General features: G+C 42.5%; 1 protein-coding gene across 1 annotated transcript in view; it reads left to right on the top strand.

Annotated features, from left to right (window-relative positions):
- Positions 1–2,507: 2,507 nt before the first annotated feature.
- TMTC2 (transmembrane O-mannosyltransferase targeting cadherins 2) overlaps positions 2,508–21,560 on the top strand; it is a 248,761-nt gene continuing 229,708 nt past the window's right edge. Inside the window, exon 1 of the mRNA XM_071765939.1 lies at positions 2,508–3,044. Within this exon, the coding sequence (XP_071622040.1) occupies positions 2,962–3,044 (83 nt within the window). The 5' untranslated portion in view covers positions 2,508–2,961. The remainder of the gene's footprint in view (positions 3,045–21,560) is intronic.

Below are 21,560 nucleotides of genomic sequence, written 5' to 3'. Positions count from 1 at the left end.
GTAGCACGGTGACTCAGAAGCTGTAATATCTTTAATGAAAAAACTTGCAGACTTGCATTAAAGCAGATCACTGTTGATTGCCATATTTGCAATAAGCATATGAATTTGTCTCCTAAGCTATACACAAAGTTCAGCTGTAAGACTGCAGTTATCTTTACAATTACTGTTATTATTGCATGTTGTTACAGCCCTCCACCTCTTCACTTTCCCTGATACCAGGGTCTGTGACAATGACTTTCTCAAAGTAAAGGGTGTTTGAGAAATGGCTGCTTAATGACACATCTGAACTTATGAATTACCTCTTTTGATACCTTGTGATTACTGTACGTCACTGTAAATTTGCTGTGAGTCAGAATGTTATCTTACATGTCTGGATGACATAGTAAAATATAATGTTGTTCGTAACTCCAGTGCATTTATTGCTTTTAACTGAGGAACAGAAGGAATTCCTCTAGCATGCTTTGATTTCTACCCTCGTGCTTTCTTCTGTGGTGTTGTTTCCTTAACAAAGCCAATAACTTTTAGGTTGAACTTGTCTCCAGCTTTCTGCACTGGCTCTTACCACCTGCTGTCCCCAGCATGGACTGGAACTGACAGGTAGGGTGATACATGAAAGTGTTGCCACCCATTTCTTTGGACAAAACCAGTTTTCTCCGTCAGGGAAAGCTCTTGTCATTGGGAGGGCACTTATCCTTGGTTTGTAAAAAGTTTCTGTAGCCTGCATACATCCTAGACTCTTGTGAAGATAGCTAAGTCCACTTCAACCAGCTGGTGGAACCGTAATGCTGCTGCCAGCCACCACCCTGGAGCATTGGGGCTGTCCAGTGGATCAGGCAGTCTCTCCACAGTCTACACAGTCCATCCCACCCTTTCTTGACATTTGATTTTATTAGCCAGGTCAGGTTTTGTTAAACTTTTTCCTTGGAGGATGTGTTTAGTTTCAGAAGTTTTTCTGCTAGCCCTTATCTACCCCAGCCAGTGGTCCTGCCTCTTTGAAGGAAAAACAAAAAAAAATTATGCTTTTGGTGGAAAACAAGAGATTTCTGCCACTGTAACTCAGCAGCAATTATATTGCTTTTTTTTATGCGAGGTTTTTTTGGATGTTTCAGAGAACAAGCTGGGAAAAAAACTGGTGTGTAAACTCGGTAATCCCACTTCAGCAAGAAAGACAATTTTTGGGATCTTGGCAGTAGATCCAGAAGCACATTGGGAATGAGGAAGGATCACAGTTCTGACTAAGTGTACTAACTCTTTAAAATCTAGGTTACTGTGTTCTGTACTTCAGCCTGAAAAGTTTAATGCCAGATCAATGTGATCTGCTAATGGCTTCAATAAGGCCCCTCAAAGCTTTAATATTCTCAATAAAATGCACCCTCCCCCCGTGTCTGCAATTACTGCCACTGATGGTGATAACACACTCCCTGAATCTAAGTAAAAGCAGCTGAGATGTTTGTGACACTTGGGGCAGACTTCACAGGAGCACTTTAAGCATTGCTTGAAAGAGGTCTTAATGCACTTAATATATTTTGAGGTCGCACAGCACAGCATTAAATAATCACATAGGGGAGAAAGAAAACTTGTTAAAAGCTCCCCGATTTATTAGACACAGCTTGATATTCAGACTCCCATTCTTCTGGGACAGCATGATGTGCCACTTGACGGAAATCATGAGGAAACAGTTATATAAAGGGCTGGCTAGCAGAAAAAGGAGGCAACATCTGAAAAATTCTCTTAAAAAAGAAAACAATCAGCTCGATGGACCCACACACTCCCTGCAACTTCATGCCTCTCTGTATCATGAACTACTGAGCATGGTTTTGATGCACTATTCCCCACAAATGTGTTTCTTGCTTGGGCCACTTATTTATCCTATTCAGGCTGTGCCCACCTCACCCCATGCAGGCAGCACCCCACTGCGGGGCAGCCTTGGGGAAGCCCCCCTCTACCAAGTTTAGTTTTTGCTTTGGTTTTGCTTAACTGAAGCCGACACCATGGGTGTCCACTCTGGCAGAGAGGGGAATACCGGGTTCAAGGCAAGTAAGAGGGTGGAGGCCCCTGCCCTCGCATCCCACCACGATGGCACATGCTCTCTATTTCTTACCAATGGGTTTCCATCCGACCTGTGCGGATGTGTGGGGTAAAAAAAGGGAAAAGGGAACAGCAAAAAAAAATATGAGAAAGGGAGAAGATGAATAGGGAATAGAGCAAAGGGCATAAGAAGAAGAAACTGAAAGCAAAAGGAACTAAAATGAAAGACAAAACGGCAGAAAGAAGAAAGAAGTCAGAAAGAGAACAGAAAGGAAAAAGGAAAGCGGAGAAAGCAAAGCACCAAAACCGGAGAGGAGGGTTGTGCCAATCCAGCGGCAGCAGCGGCACAAGCCCTACCCGGTGCACGAACCCTCAGCTCCCGCAGCTGCCGGCGCCGCCGGGGCCCGGGCGGGGCAGTGGGGGTGCGGGGGGTGCGGGGCGGGGCGGGCGCGGAGGGGCGGGCACTGGGCGGGCTCGGACGCAGGCGCGGTGGGAGCCCGAGGCGCCCCACGCGGGCGCTCCCAGAGCCTCGGCGGCGGCGCCCGGCTCGGCAGTGGAGGGGGCGCGGGCCGGGGTCGTGCGGGAGCCGGAGCTCGGAACCGGAGGCGAGGCCGGAGCCTGAGCGCCGGCAACCCTGCGGAGGCGCCGCGGAAGGAGGGCGGCAGCCGCCGCCGCCGCGCCCCGCTCAACCCAGCCCAACCCAGCCCAGCCCAGCTGCTCTCTCTCCGCCACTCGTCCCGCTGCCATGGGGTAGGGGGCGGCGGAGGAGGCACGGGGGGGCGCCGTCACTCTGCGGCCGCCGGCGGATCGCGGAGCGTCGCCCCGCGGTGCCGGGGGGCAAGAGGGGCAGCCGCGGCGGAGCTGGCGCGGGAGGCCGGGCAGGAGGGGCTGCCCCGGTGCGAGCGCGGCGGCGGCGGCGGCAGGCGGGGAGAGATGATCGCGGAGTTGTTGAGCAGCGCCCTGGGGCTCGCCCTGTACCTCAACACCCTGGGCGCCGACTTCTGCTACGATGACAGGTAGGGCGGGGAGCGGTGGGGCCAGCCGGGAGGGCGGGAGGGCGAGGGCTGCCCACCTGCCGGGAGCGGGGTGGTGGCCGCCCCCTCCGGTGTCCACGACGGCGCGGGAGGGTCACGGCGGCTCCTCGGCTCCGGGTGGCCGTGGCGGTGTCCGCCTCTGCCGGGGCTTTGACAGCTCCCGCGGGGGCTCGCTCTGCTCCGGCCCTTCCCGGTGGGTAGGGACCCGACGCGTTAACTTGGCGTGTCCTGGGCTGATCCCACTGGCGCGGTGCGGGCGGGGTGCTCCGCCGGGACCGAGCCCTTCGCGGGACATTGTCGCCCGCTGTCCGGCTCCTCTGGGCGGTCGCGGGGACCGGAGCCTCGCCGTCCGGGCTAAGCTAGGCTGAGCTCTCTACCTGCTCCTCACCTGAACGCGCCTGCCTTGGGAAGCTACTGAAAGCCGTTGTTAGCAGTCGGGAAAACTCCAATTTGTGCGTTTTCCGGTGACTTAATCTCATCACAATTAAAACAGATGCATAATTAAAATGCATGAGGGAGAACAGTACGCCTGGCTAAACTTACTAACCGTCCTGGGGTGTTTCATGCTCCATTGGAATTAAACCATCCAAAAAGTGAACACGGATTGACTTTGACAGCTTTTCATCAGCCTCTCTCTTCAGTGGCGAGTGGCCGCGTCCTCTGGGCGACGGCGAGCCCCGGCTGCCGAGACGGTCTGGTCCAGCCCTCCCGGGGGGGAGCAGCCGGTCCCCACACCCCCTGTTCTCCGACGGGGGAGCTGGGCGGCGTGGAAGGACAGGAGGGGGGTGTGCAGGAGTGCCTGTGTGTGTCCCGGCGTCCTGGCTGAGGTTCGCGGTACCGGTGACTCTCCGAGCAGCTGTGTTGGGTTTTTTTGGGGTTTTCTTTTTTTTTTTTGTGTGTGTGTGTGTGAGAGAGGAGGAACTCGAGGAAACACGGTGAAATGGGACAGGGGATGCGCCTGAACTGAGTAATGTTGCTGGAGGAGCTAAGCTTCCCAGCGCGCTGATGGGATGCGAAAGGGTCAGTTATGTCTCCGATTAGGAATTTGCTGTGGGGAATAACCTGCCTGTCCCGCAGTCTGTTAGTTACTGAACTTGGAATTTTCCTCCCTTATGCCGTATTACGGTGCACCTGTCATGTTTCACGATCTGTCACCGCTTCCACAATAACCCCCCCCCCCCCCCCCCCTCTCTGCACCCCCCCACTGCCCTGTTTTCGGGGGTTGCTACTATTAAGGGTATTACACTGGAAGTAAATGCCAAGTGTTAGCAGCCCTGAACAAGGTCTCCGGCTGGGAGCAGCGTCAGACACAGAATGTGGCGATTCATTCCTTCAGGTCGTTTACATGCACTTGAAGACTTGTGAAGCAGTTAAGTGCTTTTAGGTTTCTGTGAGCCTTCCGGTTATCTACAGTGATTTTTCATAAGCCTATTTTAACGTTTCAAAACTTCATTCACAAACAGCAAAAGAAAAAAACAACAATAAATTGCTCTTGTTCTGAAATGCAAAGTCTGAGTTGGACCAGTAGAAAATATTTTTACATGAATATTTTTACATGCTGAGACTGTTTCAAACTCACTGTGTATAGTTAAGAACTGCAGGAGTTGTGGAATACTTATGTAGCCCTAAATAGCGTATGTTGCAATTTTTAGGAAGAATTGGGTTGTTTAAGGGCTTGCTTATAAGCCTGTCCTGCAGGCCAGTTCAAATTGGCCAGTCACAGAAAGCTACTTGAGGTACTACCTGGTGTTATTGATGTGGAGGTCAAGATTACTCTTGATATCGCCTGAGTGTCTTTTAATGCAGTTGGAAAATAGTGATGTTGTAGCGTCATCTCGGAAAGGGTGGGAAAGGTAATTGCACCCTGTCTTCACTAGTACTAATCCCAGACTGTTTAAAAGGTGTTCTTAAATATTGCTTTGTTTCTGTGTTTGCCTTCTGACAAAATGAAGTACTTCTCATCATTGTAGCTAAGATTTAGGCATTCACTAGCATGCTCTAAAAGCCAGTTAATGGCATTTCTGTACGCAAGGTCATCTAATTAAAATGTCTTTCAACTGCAGTACTGGAAGGGGCGAGGCAGAAATGGCTGTTGCATGCTAGTGCTTGTTGAACTAGAAAGGGTTATCTATTCAAAGAGGCAGGCTCTCTGACCCAAAGTGTTCTTTTAACTGTAATCACAGAATCTCACTGCCCCGCAGGAGCCAACTTGAAAAGTAACACTAGAAAAGGAGGTCGATGCTGGAGCTGCAGGACACAGCCCTCCATGTGGGAGATGGATCATGCTAGTAACTTTAAGTGAATCAAGATTGTGCATTTAAGCTGGGAACCTGCAATGTTTTGTTTCAGGAGGGCAGCATATTGCCATAGTTTTTTTCTGCTTCCTTTGCCATTACATTGAAATTACATCAGACTGTTCTTTTTTTAATATAGTGATCAAGCTGACGATATAAAGGGTGCCTGTAATTGCTTTCTGTATTTTTTATGTAGGTTGGGTAAGATTAAGTGGCATCGTTAAAACTTCTTACAGCAAAATCAATTTCCCAATGGTAAAACTTAATATTTTAGCAGCAGCACGGCACCAAACCAAAGACTGTATGGACAGTGATATAACAAACTTCCTTGTAGTCTGGCTTTTATGACTGTGTATCAAAGGATTTGATATTTTATTTCCCATTCTTCACCCAGTTAAAGTGAAACTGAATGAATTTCAAGCCTGAGGAAGTTGAATAGCAACTTTCTACCATTACTCTGCCTGTTTCTTTTAGGCCAGACAGATATGTGGCACACATACAATCAGTGCAAACGTGATCTTTTTGATCAATTGACTTATTGATTATTTTGAAGCAAAGCAACAGCCTCTAAACCCAAGAGCCAGTGTACAGACAAAACACTCCTTTTTTCCTTTTTTTCTGTAGACCTAGAAAATACAAGCTTTTGCCACCCTGTTCCCTGATAATGTAAATCTTAGACAGCTGTGATATCGTAGTTACATGTGTTGATTATTAGGGGGAAATTGTCCTTCCCATCTCAAACCCATCTTGCGACACATACTAATTTTTTCCCCCCTCTTTTTTGCTTGATTTATTTGATGCTGCACGTGGCATGCAGTAACTCAAAAGAAGCGATGACCATGGAAAGGAGGGAGATACGTGTGTGTTGGTCAAATGCCACAGTGAGCTTGTGTTGCTTGTTAGCAGAGGTGGGTTTTGTTGCTCATCAAAATCATCTTGGAACTGATAACAAAGGGTAGGGGGGAATGCAGTTTCCATTCATGCAAATGTGTTGATGATCTTGCTTGTTGTACTGCTTTAAGTCCATCCTGTTGCCAGATTATGGGGAGCTAATCTGCACATGCAATTTGTGTTTCATGCTGACATCTACCAGTGTTACAGGAGGGAAACCTATTGCTGCAATTAGGCTTACACATCTGTGTAATTATTTTTACCTGCCATTTAAGGCCCCATAGAAGTAGGCAATTTGACCTGTGGGTGCCTTGGATTGGAGTTGTAGCCCTTCCTGTGACCTGTGCTAAGTAGGATGGGTCCCTGTCAGTTCGTATTTGGGGTGTGGATGATTTAGTGCTCTGCATATCTGGGCTCATGGATTGCTACAGAGAACATACACAAAGCAACTCATCCATTGAGGTGTTCCTTTCTTCTCCAAATGTCATAAAGGCATATTTTAAGGAGAGCACTAGTAGGAATCTTTAACCTTGAGTGATGTATTTTTTTTTTCTGTGGTGCATGGACAAAATTGGTGCTCTGAAAAGTAGGCACAGATTTGTCTGTTTCCCTTTTGGACTCTTCTGTGAGACTGGGTAGCACTGACCAACTTTCTCTAGCTTGTGCTGCATTTTGCTGAGCAGGCCTGAATGGGGCAGCTTTGCTGATGGTAGGAAATAGACAACAGCCTTGTTTGAAAGTTGCAGGGCAGTATTGAAAACTGCACTGAAGAAATCCTGATAAATGTTTTCACCCTGTGGTGTCAGACTTGTGTCATTTAAAAATAGGCCGAGCCCATTCACATTCAGCTGTACCTCTGTTGGGTCTGCCACATGAGATTTAATCTAGCAAGTGACCCAGATACGTGCAGTAGAAGAACAAGTGTAAGTACACTGAGGAAAATTACTTGCCATCTGTCTTGTTGTGTGTATTATTAATTTACATCTGATTTTTATGGCCCCTTTTTGTCATATACTCTCTATTTTTCAGCTCCAAGAACACCTCTCCAGTAGCTTTTGGTAGCTGCAGTTTCCGAGTGGTTGCAGTCTTCTGAATGCCAGAAGTGAGGCTGGGGGTGGGGAAAAGTGGGAAGGGGACTTGCATGCTTTCTCTGTTGTGTTTTCCCTTGGTTCCTCCTATTGTGTCTTCTGATTTCCAACTATCCTAAAGATAATTTGTATGTGAAACAATTTAACCATGTTCATAAACAGCAATGTAACCAGGAGAAGATACCTGAGTAACTGACACAGTGATTTTTCAGGTGTTATAGTTGAGTATCAACTCAATAAGTCAGTAACTGATTATCTAAAGTGCTAAACCTGGCACGATAATATTCGGTTAATATGGTACCAGTTCCATTTTTAAATGCTGAACATAATCTGAAAATATTTGGCTTTTGATGTAAAAACTTATTTCTGCATAAAAATTTGTGTTGAAAGAAACAGATCAAAATGCAGGATCTTTGTTTTATGAAAAAAATAGTTTTTTAATTTTTTTAAATTCTTTTATTTTTTTTGGCAATTGAGATGCTGTAGTGCAGAGATTTTTTATTTTTTTATTTTTTTATTTTTTTTAAGCAAAAAAAGAAATTGTGTCCCTGCAGTCTTTATTTTAAGATTTTTTTGTTGTTCCATTTATAACACATAAACCTAGTCACTTCAGGTAGCTGGTTCTGAGAATAAAGTCATGACTGTTAGCAGATGGAGAGCCTCCCTGAGTCACTGGACGGGATGTGCCTCATCTGCAGGAAGTTCCTCCAGCACACAATGGAGTTACAAATTCAGATGATCCACTTTCTCCAGCATCTCCCATATGTATTCCAGCTGCACTTCTGAATCCTTGAAGTTTGCCAGAGTTAAAGTCGTTTAGAAGGCTCAGAAGCTTCTCATCTCAATTTGTTAACCATCTGATAGCTGCAAGAGTGTTGAATTAGAGCTCCTTTGCTTCCCTCATCTGGAAGTTTGCCCTTCCCTCGTTGTGGGCTGCTTGGATTTTTTTTTTCCTGTTTTCTGTGAAGTTGACTGAAGCAGACCTTACTGTTTGTTTATGGAATTTCTTTCTTTAGCTGAAATATCTGGTGCTGAAGCTGTAGATGCAAGCCTGCTGGCAACTTGTGGTGAAAGTTGCTCCAAATCTACAGCTGGAGAAACAGACTGCGACTGAGCATTAAATAAATGCCTATCCTTACTGTTACACATATAAAAGTGAATCTGTTCTTTGGGCTAATGCTTTAGATTAGATTTTTTTTCAGTATTTTATAGACTTTACACAGATTTTGAGTTAGCTGTCTTTTTTTGAAAAGGAAAACTTTTTAAACTGTCTGTTTCCCTCTATTTTTTTCATCCCTGATTTTGGTCTGAAATAGTTGTTTGAAAGATGGAAGCAGTTTATCTGAAGACACAAACCTTATGCTGAAAGTTCTTTGTTCTCTGACACTTTGGCCCTCAGGTTCTTAAATTAATTTTGGAATTTCTCTTGATTGCACAAGTCTATTGTTGGCCTTTGAGGTTTGGCAACCTTTGAACTCCTGCTTGGGGTGACTGATCATGTAAACTCCCCGTATCTTCCTTTAAAGTGGAAGCTTGTTTTGTGGGCAGGTTATTTAAGTCAGGATGGCAGCAGGATTTAATTTCACTTCTTCTACATCAGGTTCTTAGGTCATATTCTTGGAGTCTCAGGTTAGGCCTCTGTATTTGAGTGATTTGTGTTACTGCTTGCACAGGTGGTCCCTCACCAGTAAGGGAGAGGGTACAAATCCTGTAATTTCTTTCCCACTTTCACCTTCTGCTGAGCTCCACACTAAACCATTTTTTCCCCCAGAGTCCAGCCCATCGCTGAGTGAAACTCAAAGAGCCAGAGGAAGCTGGTATTTTGAATTGTACTCTAAATTTTACTTATCAACTCTACTGCTCAGTTTGCTGCTTCAGGACAGTTGAAATATCTGATGGACTTGGGAATGGCTCACAATGAGCATCTCAAAAGGCAGTGGTGTGTGCTTTGGCTCAGTCTTTGGAGGATGCTTCAGCCTAGCACGGAGTTGCTGTATTTCCTATATGACAGCTTACTGTGAAACAAAGAAACATGCTGGATTCAGTGGGGCAGCAACTAAGGATCAAGTAATCTGTCAATCTCCACTTCAGAGAAAAAGAGCTGTTTGAAGCCAATGCAGCTCTGCCTTGCAGCCTCTGTAACTGGGGATGGCTGGTCAATGTGCTTGAATGCTTTGCCACCCCAGCCATTTCTGGCCTTGTTAAGCTTCAAGAGGGAGAAAAAGTAAAAAGGGCTTCTGTGAATACTAATCCTGTGTTCCCTAGGGCGCTGAGTTACTCTGTGAGCCTTAGTTGTCTTACTGGCTTCACAAGAAGATTTTTCAGGAGTAGTGGGAGGTTTCAGTTGAGGGTAAATTATGCTTATTTACTGTCTTCATATCTCTTCGTTCTTTTCATCTTGTAACCAATTTAATTGCTGTTTGTTATTAATTGCTGTTGGAAATATTGTGCTTTCAGCGTAAACTGTATTGTCTTTTATATCTTAATTGTTTTGATTTTTTTTTTTCCCCAGTGTTTTATTGAAATGACCGATATTCATGCTTCAAAAATCGTTATAAATCAGGGTACACTCTAAAAAAATAATGTAGGTGTGTGTACCATCATGACGGTAAATAGAATAGCAGATTTCTATTCCATGCCTGAAACTTGACACCAAGTCTTTTTTTTGGCATCAATCTTCCAGCTGAGAGCTGGACGGGCTTCCCATTAGTCTGCCACAAAGGCTTTTTAATTTATTTGTTGGGGTCACTGTTGACTGCTTTCTTCTCTCCAGGAGTTAAGCATGTTGGCCTCAGCAGCACTCCTGGTCCCAGCTGGCCCAGGAAGCTGCAGTCTGATAGGTAATTGAACGATGATTTTCCAGATGATGGTACAGACCATTACTGCTAGATGACTGGACTGATGTGTGGCGTCCTCTATTGCTCTCCATCCTGTCAATAGGAAAAAAAAAACAACCAAACAACCAAACAACAAACAACCTGCCCTGACCTCTGTCCTGTGGTTCAAGGGAGGAAATGCTTTTCTGAATTTAGCATCCTTTTTCCAGGATGGGTGGTTCTGAGCTTAGAATTACTCTATGCTGTTTGGCTGATGATTGCATGATTTTTTTAACTCCTGTGTGTTTTAGAAAGCCAGTCCAGTGTTAGTTCAGAGGAACAACACAGTAATTGATATTGATAGCAGAACTATTGCTGTCAAGTCTCTGCCAGTGCCTGGATACTATTTTCATGCAGCTTGGTAATTTGCATATTTAAATCCTGCAAAAGGACTTGAACTCTTGAAACAGGGTCACAATTGGCTGACCAACATTGTCATGGAAACAAACCCACTCAACAGCAGCCTAAACTGTTCTTGTATCTCTGTCCCCTCTTCCCTTCCCACCCCTGTGTTCTTTTTACATAGAAGAATAACTGGTCCTGGGCCCAGGAGCCAGGCTCCAGGGTGCCTTTCTCCTGACCACTTCCTATCATTGCTGCAAAATGACCTGTGCCATATGCTTAGGGCACCCTTCTGGTGGGAAAACCATCTTCAAACCCACTCACATCTCTGAATAAAAGACATATACCACAAGTGTTTGTTTGTAGTCCCAGTGTAGAGATAGCATTTCATTTGTTTGTGTGGGGTTTACACTTGCTTGGCTACCTTCTCTGAGTAAGCTCGACTTTGGTTTTTAATTGCTTTTCTGAGAATCTTCTCTCCCTCTGACTCAGGGGAATGCAGCTCAGAGTTGGATCTGACTCTCTGTGAGTCAGATACTTGGAGGCAGTGGCTGATAAGTGTGTAGGCTCTGAGCACTATAGTGCATTAGGAGTGCCTTTACAGAGTTTAGTCTCCAGCTTCTATGCAGGAATGTTTGTCAGGTGATGCTTTTTAAAATAGCTCGTGAGTTTTGCTCAATAAATATTGAAGCTGATAATGGATGCTTACTTTGGCATTAAAACCTCCAGCAAATACAAGTTCTAGTATACAATTAAAGCAAAAAGAAGTACTCTTCCACTGAAAGTAGTCTCCTTAAGTTGATGTTTGCAGTGGTTTAAGGTGGCAGAAAACAGAAGACATGGGGAAAAAACCTAAGGCAGTGGATGTTTTCCATAAGTATCTTCAAGAATTAACACTGCTACTAGGAAAAGAAACCTGTCTGTACGTGGATGTCAGCCAAGCCCCTGATGTGTAGTATCCCAGTTAAAACTGAACTCCCCCATCCACCCAGCTAGCACCAAACTGTTTGTTTGGTTTTATCAAGGAGCCCCTTGATGTGGCTTCTTCCAGGTTCTAATAGGAGATGAAAGACTCCATGAAGTGCCAAGCACCTGTGTAAAAAAGGGTTGGTATGCTGAAATTGCTTCTAGAAGGTAGACAGAGATGGTCTCTACCTGCCATAATGTAAAGTCTAAATATTCACTGTATGGTCTCTGCTTTGGATCCACATTTCTTGCAGTGATTCCTGTGCTTGCCTTCCAGCCCAGGGTGTTTCCCTGCAGTGTGTTTTAGTACCTTCATGATTCAAGCTGCTGTAACTGAGGACATTGTGTTGTCAATTGAAGTCTTTTTTTTTATATTTTTGCATATACATTTGACAGGCTTGTAGTAATGTGAATGAAAGATTACAGTGAAATGTAATGAAAGATGCTGGGCTACATAGTGAGCTCCTTTGAGTGGACTTGTACTGGGCCACTTTGAGATGGGGATTAGGTCCAGCAGGAAATGCAGATGAGGTGCTTGCCATCACCTCTGGCCATTAGGGCAGCTTTTCTAACCTCAAATAACACCAGAGATTTTTCTTACTGAAGTAGAAGGTGCTCATGTTGCTTTGAGTGTGACTCAGTGGGTGTGAGAATCCACTTGTAGCTCTTACGTAGGTTCTGAGCCTCCTGCTATCTGTTTTTTTTATATATATGCTTTTTAAAAGAAGACCTTTTTCTTTTCAAATGTATTTGAAGAAACACTGTGCCTTGTCATATCATCTTCTTTCCTGCAGTTATGTAGAGGTGCTTTCATGCCTTCTCTTGCGCTTGTTAATGTATTTATTTGGTTTAACTGCTCCTGTGACAATGGTTGTTGATAGTTTTAATTATTTTAATAACAGGAAAGTTCAGAAGTGCTCAGGGCATGGGTTCCAAAGTGAGACTGGATCTTAAGAAATCTTATTTTGTTTTATACATCAGCCATTTAGATACCACTAAAATAAGAAAAATGCTTAAGTCTTGGATTAAATCTTTTCCCGTGCTGGTGCCAGAATTTTGTTGGTGAATCGTCTTGGGCAACTCTCTGAATTAATTTGTGAAGCTTTGTTTAGAAGTTTGGTTTATGGGTCTCTAACAGAGTCATTTTTCTGCTGCCAGCCTTTCTTCCTTTGGCCTTCCATGCTTCCTCCCAACTCTCATGCCAAAAGAAATACCATTCCTGAGAAGATAATTCTAGGCATAGTATACATCTAGCTGTGCATTTCAGTGCTGCAAAATCTTGAATTATAACAAGAAATTCCTTGCAATAAATCCCATGAAGCTTCACTGTATGTGCTTTACTTTCTTCAAACAAATTCAGTTGTACTTGAGGAAAATTTTAAAGGTGTTTGGTTTTTTTTCCCCAGGAGGGAAAGCAAGATTGATCTTGAGAAACGAATGTTAGTTATAGAAGAAAGGTTTCTTTTTAAAATTAATTATATGTAATTAAACTTCTGATCTTTTACATTTTTATAATTAAAGCAGAAGAAAACGTAGGCTTTTTAAAAGCACTTTGATATAAACTAAGGTTCCAGTATGTTCTATTCCATTTCACAGTATATTACTCATCTCTTGTACATAAATCAGTTGGCTTGTTAAAATTGGTAGTATTTCTCTTTAATAAATATTATGCTTCTGGAGACTTCTTAAGGTGCATTTTTTTCGAAGGAGAAAGACATAGGTGTGGGGGGAAGGCTGCAAAGAAAATGCTTCCTCATGTTGCTGACCTGGTGCTAAGGAAGCAAAACCCAAGCTGGATCAGTTCAGAGTACTGTCTGTGCTGCTGGCTGCATAAGTTATGATGGACTTAGGTACTTAGAGTGTCATGCCTGTCTGATACAGGGATAAATCTGAAAGGAAAGATTCAGTATCCAGGGAGCAGGAAGCTAGTTGGGCCTCTGGAATTTAGAGCCTGCTTTTAGCACTTGACAAAGAAAATAACATCAGGATATTAATAGAAGAGGGGTGTTTATAAGCAAACAAAACTGATTTGCTGAGGTACTGTAAACCTGTGAAATCTTGCAGGAAACTCTTCTCCTCTAGGGGACAGGCAGCTCTTTCTTCTATTTTTTCCTACGTGTTCCAATTTCAATCAATATGTGCAATCCTTTCAGATATATTTAAAGGCTACCTAATTTAGGGGCTAGGAGTGTGTCTGGTAAGGTGGGGAAGGGATCATACAAGGAAGAAAGGCTTTAAGAAATACTGGCTTTTGCTGGGTTGTTTGCTGCATATCTAATCAGCTAGCTTGGGATACTAATAATTGTTAATATTTGGTATTTTACTCTTTTAAAAAAAATGCTAAAAACCACTGACTATATAAGGGTAACCTTAGCATTTTGTCTATATGACAGAAAGAGGCACTCAACCTACTGTAATTCTGAGCTGTTAGCTTTAATGTGTATGGAATTTAGCTTGTTTTTCAGGAAAACAGAAGGTTTGCTGCTCCTTATGCATCTCTAGATCTTTGTGCTCCTTGGGAATAGTGTTGGAGAAGCAGTCTTGTCTAAGCAGGAAAATTGGATAGTGCAGGTCTGCAGGTACCATGGTGATGAGCATGATACAAGTCTTGAAAGGCTCTGATGCAGTAGCTTGAAGCAAAGTACCACACTGTTATGAACAGCTTCCAAAAATCTCATGCTGTGTGTGATATTTAAATCTCCTAACTTGTCTCTGTGCTTGGCTGGTTCTGAGCATCTTGCAGAGTAAAATTTGTAGATTTCGTTGAGGCTTCATGTATTGTAGCTTATTATAGGCAAGGAATTTCAGTTTGTGTTTGCACTGTGCTGATTGCTAATGATATGAAAAAGTGTGTTGGCTTCCTTTACAACAAAACATTTTAAAACTCAGTTTCTTTCTACTGAATCCTAGTGTTATGGTACAGGGTTCTGAATAAGTAAAATGACTCTAAAGCATAGAAGAACTGTGACACAGGTAAATATAAGTATGAAAAAGATTACGGGATTCCAGAATAAACACTATTTTATTATATACCTCATTCTTTCTGTAAATATCTAATGAAAAAAACTAAATTATGTGAATGAGAATTCTTTGTGATGGATGGGATTAAAATCAGTTTATTGAAATTTTATTTCCTTCTGATCGAGGTGTGATTTAAACAGTTCTACTTAAAAGTATAAATCATACTGGATCTTAGTGTGGGCAAGGGTATAGGGACATCTGTTCATTGTGTAGCATAGTGGGAGTGATGGCTGAATGTTTTTGCTTGAACAAGGGCACTGAGAGCACTTTATTTTGCATACCTCATTCAAGATAAGAAACCATGAGGAAACATCTGTGTATGGAGGATGAAAATGCACAGTGTTATAGTCTGTATGTGGATGAGAAGATAGTAATGAGTGGAGAATATTTATTTTCCATCCTTACTTTTCATGGATTGAAATACTGTATAAAATGTGTGAGATAGCAGAACCCAGTCCTGCTAAGGAAGAGCAGATATTGTGATATTATAATTCTTAGCTTGAACCTGGAATGATACCACTTAATCCTTTGCCAAGAGTAAATGAGCACTCTTGTAGAATAAGCTGCTGAGAGAAGACTGCTTATCAGGCTGTATTTCGTAATGTGAAATGCAAACCCCCTGTTCGTAATGGGACAGTTGCATTTAATGTGCACATATAGTAACAGACGATTTTTCATCTTATCTATCCTTGCAGTGCTATCTTGTGTCTGCACCAGCAGTGCAGGTCATGGAGGGAGTGAAGGGATGGACCCTGCAATCAGTGAATCTTCCAATTAGTATCAAATTACGCCCTTGGGAATTTTTAAGCTTGTGAATATAGTAAGTAGTGTGGTAATCAGGAAAAGCGGGTTGTTTTTTGTATTCAAGGAGTCTTTGTTTCTTTAATCATTGTTCTTAATTTCAGTAGGAACTCTTTGTATGGCAGTAACTTCTACATTTTTACTTCCTACAGCAAAAGATCTCTGACTTTGCAATTTTTGAATTTCCTCTTTTTTTCTCCTGAAGGTTAGAAGTTAGGTACTTGGGTCACCTTACACTATCCACATTAAATAAAATTAAATGAGGAAGCAAGTGCAGAGATTATATTTCAGCTATTGTTTTGGGAACTGACTAAACCTTGATTTAATTGAATTCAATTTAGATAGGTTGAATCTGCTGTTCTAATTAAAGAAAGAAAACTTCAGCTGACTAATTTGTTCTGTTTGTCACATTCTTTCTTTTTGAAATAAAAATGAATGAACTCTCCAGCTAAGCAAAAATCAGTGCCTAGCTGATTATGCATTAACTATTTCATGCTTATTGGAATGGAAAAAATGAGCAGATTGGAGGGGATGAATAGGCTGCTTAGTAATATCCAAGAAGGAAGAAAAATACGACCTAATGATCTGCTTTAGTGATGATTTGCTTATTGCCTCCTAACTTAAGGCAGAGATAAGCAAATAATTTTGTGGTTATGCCAAGTAAGAGATAAAATGGCAGTGTGTGCCTTGGCTTTGCAGTTAAGGCTTCAGTTTTACAAATTCTTGGACATGTGTACAGCTTTTCAGATGTAAATAGTCCCATTAGATGAAATCTGGATCCAACTAGAGTCAGTGGTAAAACCTGTGGCAATTTAAATAAGGCTAGAGTTTCATGAATGAGTTCAGTAAGACTACTTGTATACATAAAGTTAAACACATAGCTAAGTATTTGCAGGAGGGAGGCCTGCAAGGATATGAGAATAAGACCCTTGTGATGCATTTTGAAGCCTGACACATCTTGCTGTTGAGTGATGGAGAGCCAGAGTGAGGAAGTAGGTGAACCTTTTGGGCATAAACAAACATAGAGTATATAAAACATCATAAATAACTACAATTCATAAAATGCTTGGTTGGTCCTAAATAATGAATCAGTGAAAATGTTTATGGGCTGTGCTTGTTCTTTTAATATATTTGTATTTTATATTTTTGGCACAAAGGCATCTAAGGAATTAGTATCATTATTATGTTTCATTATTCAGAAAAACTTAGTGGGAGATGCTTTCTTTTGGAAAGGGAATGATATAAAACAGAAGTGAAAGGCCAGCCTCCTCAACCCTGAGGCATTCAATATTTTATAATTATGTCAACTGCTGTAATCACCTTGTATATTAACTACTTATTTTCATATCATTCTTGGTAAGGAAGCACTGTGGGTATTACCATAATGGTGATAGTTCTTGCCATCTGAGGCTCTCTCCTCCAGATGTTTCACTGACTTGCAAATTTGATTTGTGGCTGCTTGTACAGAGAAACAACTGGTACACACACTGACAGATCTGTCTTTCTCTTTTTGCAGAACATCTTTGCAGTTTCACATTTCTCGGTGAGAAATATTTGAACGACTGCCCCCTTAATCCTGTGAGATTTAGATAAGTGCAGTTTTCTGGGTTTTTGAGGGAGTCCTAATTTACATTTCATATCACACACACACACAACCAATTAGCATGAAGTCTTACAGCAGCCCGACACTCCTTTGTGCTTATGGAAACAGTTACACAATAGTGCACGTGCAAATAATGTTATCAGGTGCCCTCTGTGCATGCTTACCCTTTTTACCTGGAGCATACTAAAAAGCTGCAGCCTAATTCTCATTTAAAATCAACCTGCTCAATAGTGTGATGAACTTGTGGTAAAGGGAGAAACACTGAGGTCTTAGGAAAATAATAGCTGCTATTAATTCTTTTTAATGACTTCATTTTGGCATACTGTTGTGGCTATTTGTTCTTTGTGCATGGCTTTGAATGGGAGAAACATGACTCCCCCCCATCTCCCCACCGTAAGGTTAGATCAGGCTGCAACATTTCCTTTGTCTTTGCTCTCTCTCCTTACATGTAGGTGCAGAACCTCTCCAAGTTGGAGAGTTGCAGAACCTCTGCCCAAGTCTCCTCTCCAAGCTGGAGACTGATATTGCCAGTGTGTTTGGTGAATAGAAGAGAACATACTAGCTCCATTATCCTGCTTATTGTGCAGTCCAATTGTTGTTGGGGAATAGACTGGGACTACTTGGAGTAGTGGACAAGTAGGAAAAAAAGTAAAGCAGCAAGGCAATGGAAGGTTCAGCACTGGTACCGAGCTCGTTGGATGTTGTGTGCACAGGTGTCTGGGGCAAATACTTTCTCACTTCTCAGATTTTGAAGTGCTCTAAGGTTTGAGAGATTTGTTTCAGTTTGATAAAATGCTGATGTAATTCCATTCACTTCAGTTGTATTACCCCTCGGGGTAAGGTGTGGTATCCCACCATGCTTTCAGGAGCACTTGGGAGATTTTGTGCTCCTAGGAGCTTCAGACTGAAAGGTGTGAGATGAGCAATGCATGGAAAAAAGGTGGTTTTTGTGTAGTGCTCCTTAGTGTTGTACTCTGTGTTATGTTTGTAGGTACAGGGGCCATCTAAACACTATGGTGACAGTGAGTGAGCATCTGGAGAAAGGGGAAGGCAAGGCAGAAGATGTAGTAGATAAGGATGAAATGAGATGGAGTCCTTTGTCTGGTCAGTTTATGGGATGCAGAGGATCCAAACCCAGGACATAAATTGGCATAAGAATTGTTCTCAGCAGATCAGTGCTGGTAGTACATTTGCTGGAAGAGAGACTCGCCCTAGATTTTCGCAGTCTCGACTGTTTCTGTTGCAGCGAGCCAGGCTGAGTCAAACTGATTAAGCCAAGGATGCTTGCCTTGCTGAAACAAACCTGAGATCAATCACACTGTCAGCATGACCAGGAGGTCTGAAAGAGGCAATTGCTAGCTGTGGAAATGGGGATGAGCAATTATTAGTGCTGATAATCTGGTCACGGGGTACCAGGGAAGCTTGTCCATAGAGGTCTCCGTGGGTTTCACTCTTGCCTTTCGTGAGATGTCAGCTTGCTCTTCTCATCTGTTCTCCCTGTCTCCCTGGGTCTTTTTCTCCTCTCATGTTTCCTACAGTGGAAAGCTCATAAGACATATAGAAAATTGATGCTGGAACCAAAGTGAAGAAGATGAGCAATGACTTTGTTAATAGAGTTAAGTCCCTTAAAAGGAGAAAGACACAATGTGGGGGGGGAAAAAAAAAAAAAAAAGAGAAAACCAGATCAAACAGTGTGTCTGAGGACAGGCTTAGCTGTTGCTGTGCAAAACAGAGATGGCTGCTGAAGCTATGGTTTTGCTGCTGCCTTGTTTGGCTATTCCTTACTCTAAGTCCTAGTTTGGGACAGCTGGTGGTGCTGTGAGGCACTGCTGCTCTCATCTGGTCCTTGCCAAGACTGCTGTATGGATAATGAAGCACAAGATTTTAACCAAGCCTTGGCAGTAGTGGTTCAGCTGGAAGGCTAAGCTGAACTATCAGCAGAGACAATGGCCTATGTATATGAAGTAATGGTTGAAGACATAAGGCTATAGAAATTCTTGGAAAGTGTCACAGTGCTTTGTGCTTTGAATATTCTACTGTGAAGAAGTTTTCCAGTCCCTTTCACCATGAAATGAATTTCAAACATAGCATTGCACAACATGTGGCATTCATATATTATCCCATTATTAGAATTGTTATGAGTTAAACAAGTAATTTTTTTCCCCTGTCTTTGCCTAGACTATTGTTGTAGAAGACAAACATGCATCTTTAATGCAAGGTAAAAGAGGCTTTTCTCTTTCTTCTTGGACTTCATCTTTCCTACAGTGTCTACCCAAAGGACAAATGAAAACTCAATTTTTACATTAAAGAAAAAGTGACTTGTAAAGACACACTATACTCCCAGGCCTCCAAGAGTTGTCATCTGAAATTGGAAATGTAGCAACAAGTAATGTATTCTGAGACCAGCTCTATGTGGAGTTTTACTGAAATGTTTGGTGGATGTGCTCAAGAGTGCTGAATGAAGCTTCAAAAGGTTTCCTGTGTTTCCTGCATATTACCTGGTTTTTGATGCTGGTATGAACTTGGTAGAAATGCACTGTACAATGAGATTTTCATGTTAGATTTTTTTTTTTTTAATACCATTTTTTTTTTTTTTTTTAGATGAGAGGAATGGATTAGAAGTGCTAATGGCCATGGCTTGTATTTGCCTTTAGTTGACAGGACATTTCTTATATCTATATCCTGTGCATGGTGAGATCTGGGCTTTGTGCATAGTGTCAGAGCTGGGCTGCAGACAGCAGGGATGGGATGGGAGCAGCCTGCTGGCACAGATCAGCCACCAGCAGCTCCCAAGCAAACTGCCTTGCACCTTGGCAGTACTGGTCTTATAGTACCTATTGGTCAGGATGGTATTATGAAGCATGTTCAAGCAGTAGGCATTTAATGGTAATATTCAGAAGGCAATAACAAGAACTATTACACATGAAAGTAAAAAAAAAAAATTAATTCTGAGCATTCAGGAATGTTAATGCTTTTCGTAGCATGCTTTCATCCCTTCCTTTGGTGTGTAGGTAACTATTTCACATTCACATGGCAATAACAGCCAGTTTTCAAGGGATTTAGTTGGAGTCATGGAGACCCTGCAAATATAAGGGACAACTGCAATCTCTGTCCAGCCTAATAAAGGACTAAAGCAGGAAATCATCCAGGGTAAGGGATGATGTATGGGCAATGCGTGTTCTTGAGATCCTCTGTGGTTTAAATATACTTGCAGTGTCTGAGCTGAAACAGTGTTGTATTTTTGCCTCAATGTTAATCTGAGTTATTTGGATTTAAATATTTCTGGCATAGGCTAGAGTTGTGGCTCTGTCTTCAGGGCAGATGCAGCCAGAAAGCTGAGATGGAGACCAGTGCCAGACTTAGTAAATGGCTTATCTGCAGTGGTTCAAATTTGTAGCTTATAGCCTTTTTCCAATTTATTATCATGAGTCTTGAAGCAGTCGGATCATTCTAGAGTTGAGTCCTTGCTATCTGAGAGACTTTACAAGTATGAATTGTCCTGGTCCTAAAGTGCTTGTCTTTCAGGCCCTTATTCTGGAACAAAAATCCCACCCAAAACCAACATACTTCATATCTACCCCTTCTATGTTATATTAACTAGTAGAATTGCTTATATAAACCTAAAAATTGGTATGGCTGTCTTTTTTTTAAGAACATAGGAATCTTAGAGATTTGCTCATGTTTTATTTCTGATTACTTCATGCTATGAGTATTGATGAGGTAATCGAAATTTGTATCTGGTGCACGAATACATGGGGAAAACAAATTATGTGTAGTGTTTTTCATCAACTGTAATTAAAGGAATTACTATTACAATCAAAATTAGTTGCAGTTAATGAAGGGATTGCTTTTTTCTAGTAATGTATCAGAATCACAATCTCATTTTCCCCCTCATATTTCAGAAAAATGTTTGAAATTTTTTTTTTTCTTGTTCTGCCTTCCAGTCCTAATCATCTCGTAATAGAAACACCATTGTTTTCAGTATCAAACAAGGCATAAGCCCTACCAGATGAAAACGTGAGCAAAAGCAGTTTCATGTCACCATAGAATACGAACTGTGAAAGTGTTGCAAGCTCCACTCATCTTCTTCCATGTCCCTATTAAATTTGTTCCCTCTCCTGTGGCTTTTGTTGTTTGCTTTGTCCATATCTGCTTGGGTTTTTTTCTACCTTACCCATAGCTTGCACCTCCTGTGGGCTGAGAGCAAACCTGCTTGCACAGTGTCTTGCAGGGCACCATCTTCACTGATCGGTTGGGTACTTTAAATGTTGTTACTATTCTCTCTGAGCCTGATCTTTTTTTTGTTGATTCTTACAGTTAGTGTAACCTGCTGCCTCTTGCTTATGTAAGTATTTGACAAGGATGAGTGTCAGGATTTTACGTTGGTGAATACCAGTAGTGGTGTCTCTTCTATATTACATGAAGTTCTTAAACGCTAAGAGAGTGCAAAACAGAAAGATTCGTGCTGCTCACGAATTTTGCTTATGAGCTGCAGTACACCTGCCAGGATGCCTTTGCCAGCAGGACAAATCTCAGAGAGAGTCTTGCCCTTGTCAGGGGTCAGGGCCACCCTTAGACCTGGAGGGCTGTCTCGGCAGTCCTGAGGATACAAATGC

This window comes from Heliangelus exortis, chromosome 1 (genome assembly GCF_036169615.1).
Source record: "Heliangelus exortis chromosome 1, bHelExo1.hap1, whole genome shotgun sequence".
NCBI lineage: Eukaryota > Metazoa > Chordata > Aves > Apodiformes > Trochilidae > Heliangelus > Heliangelus exortis.
The sequence above is the reverse complement of the archived record's forward strand: the minus strand, read 5'-3'. Positions and strand labels throughout refer to the sequence as shown.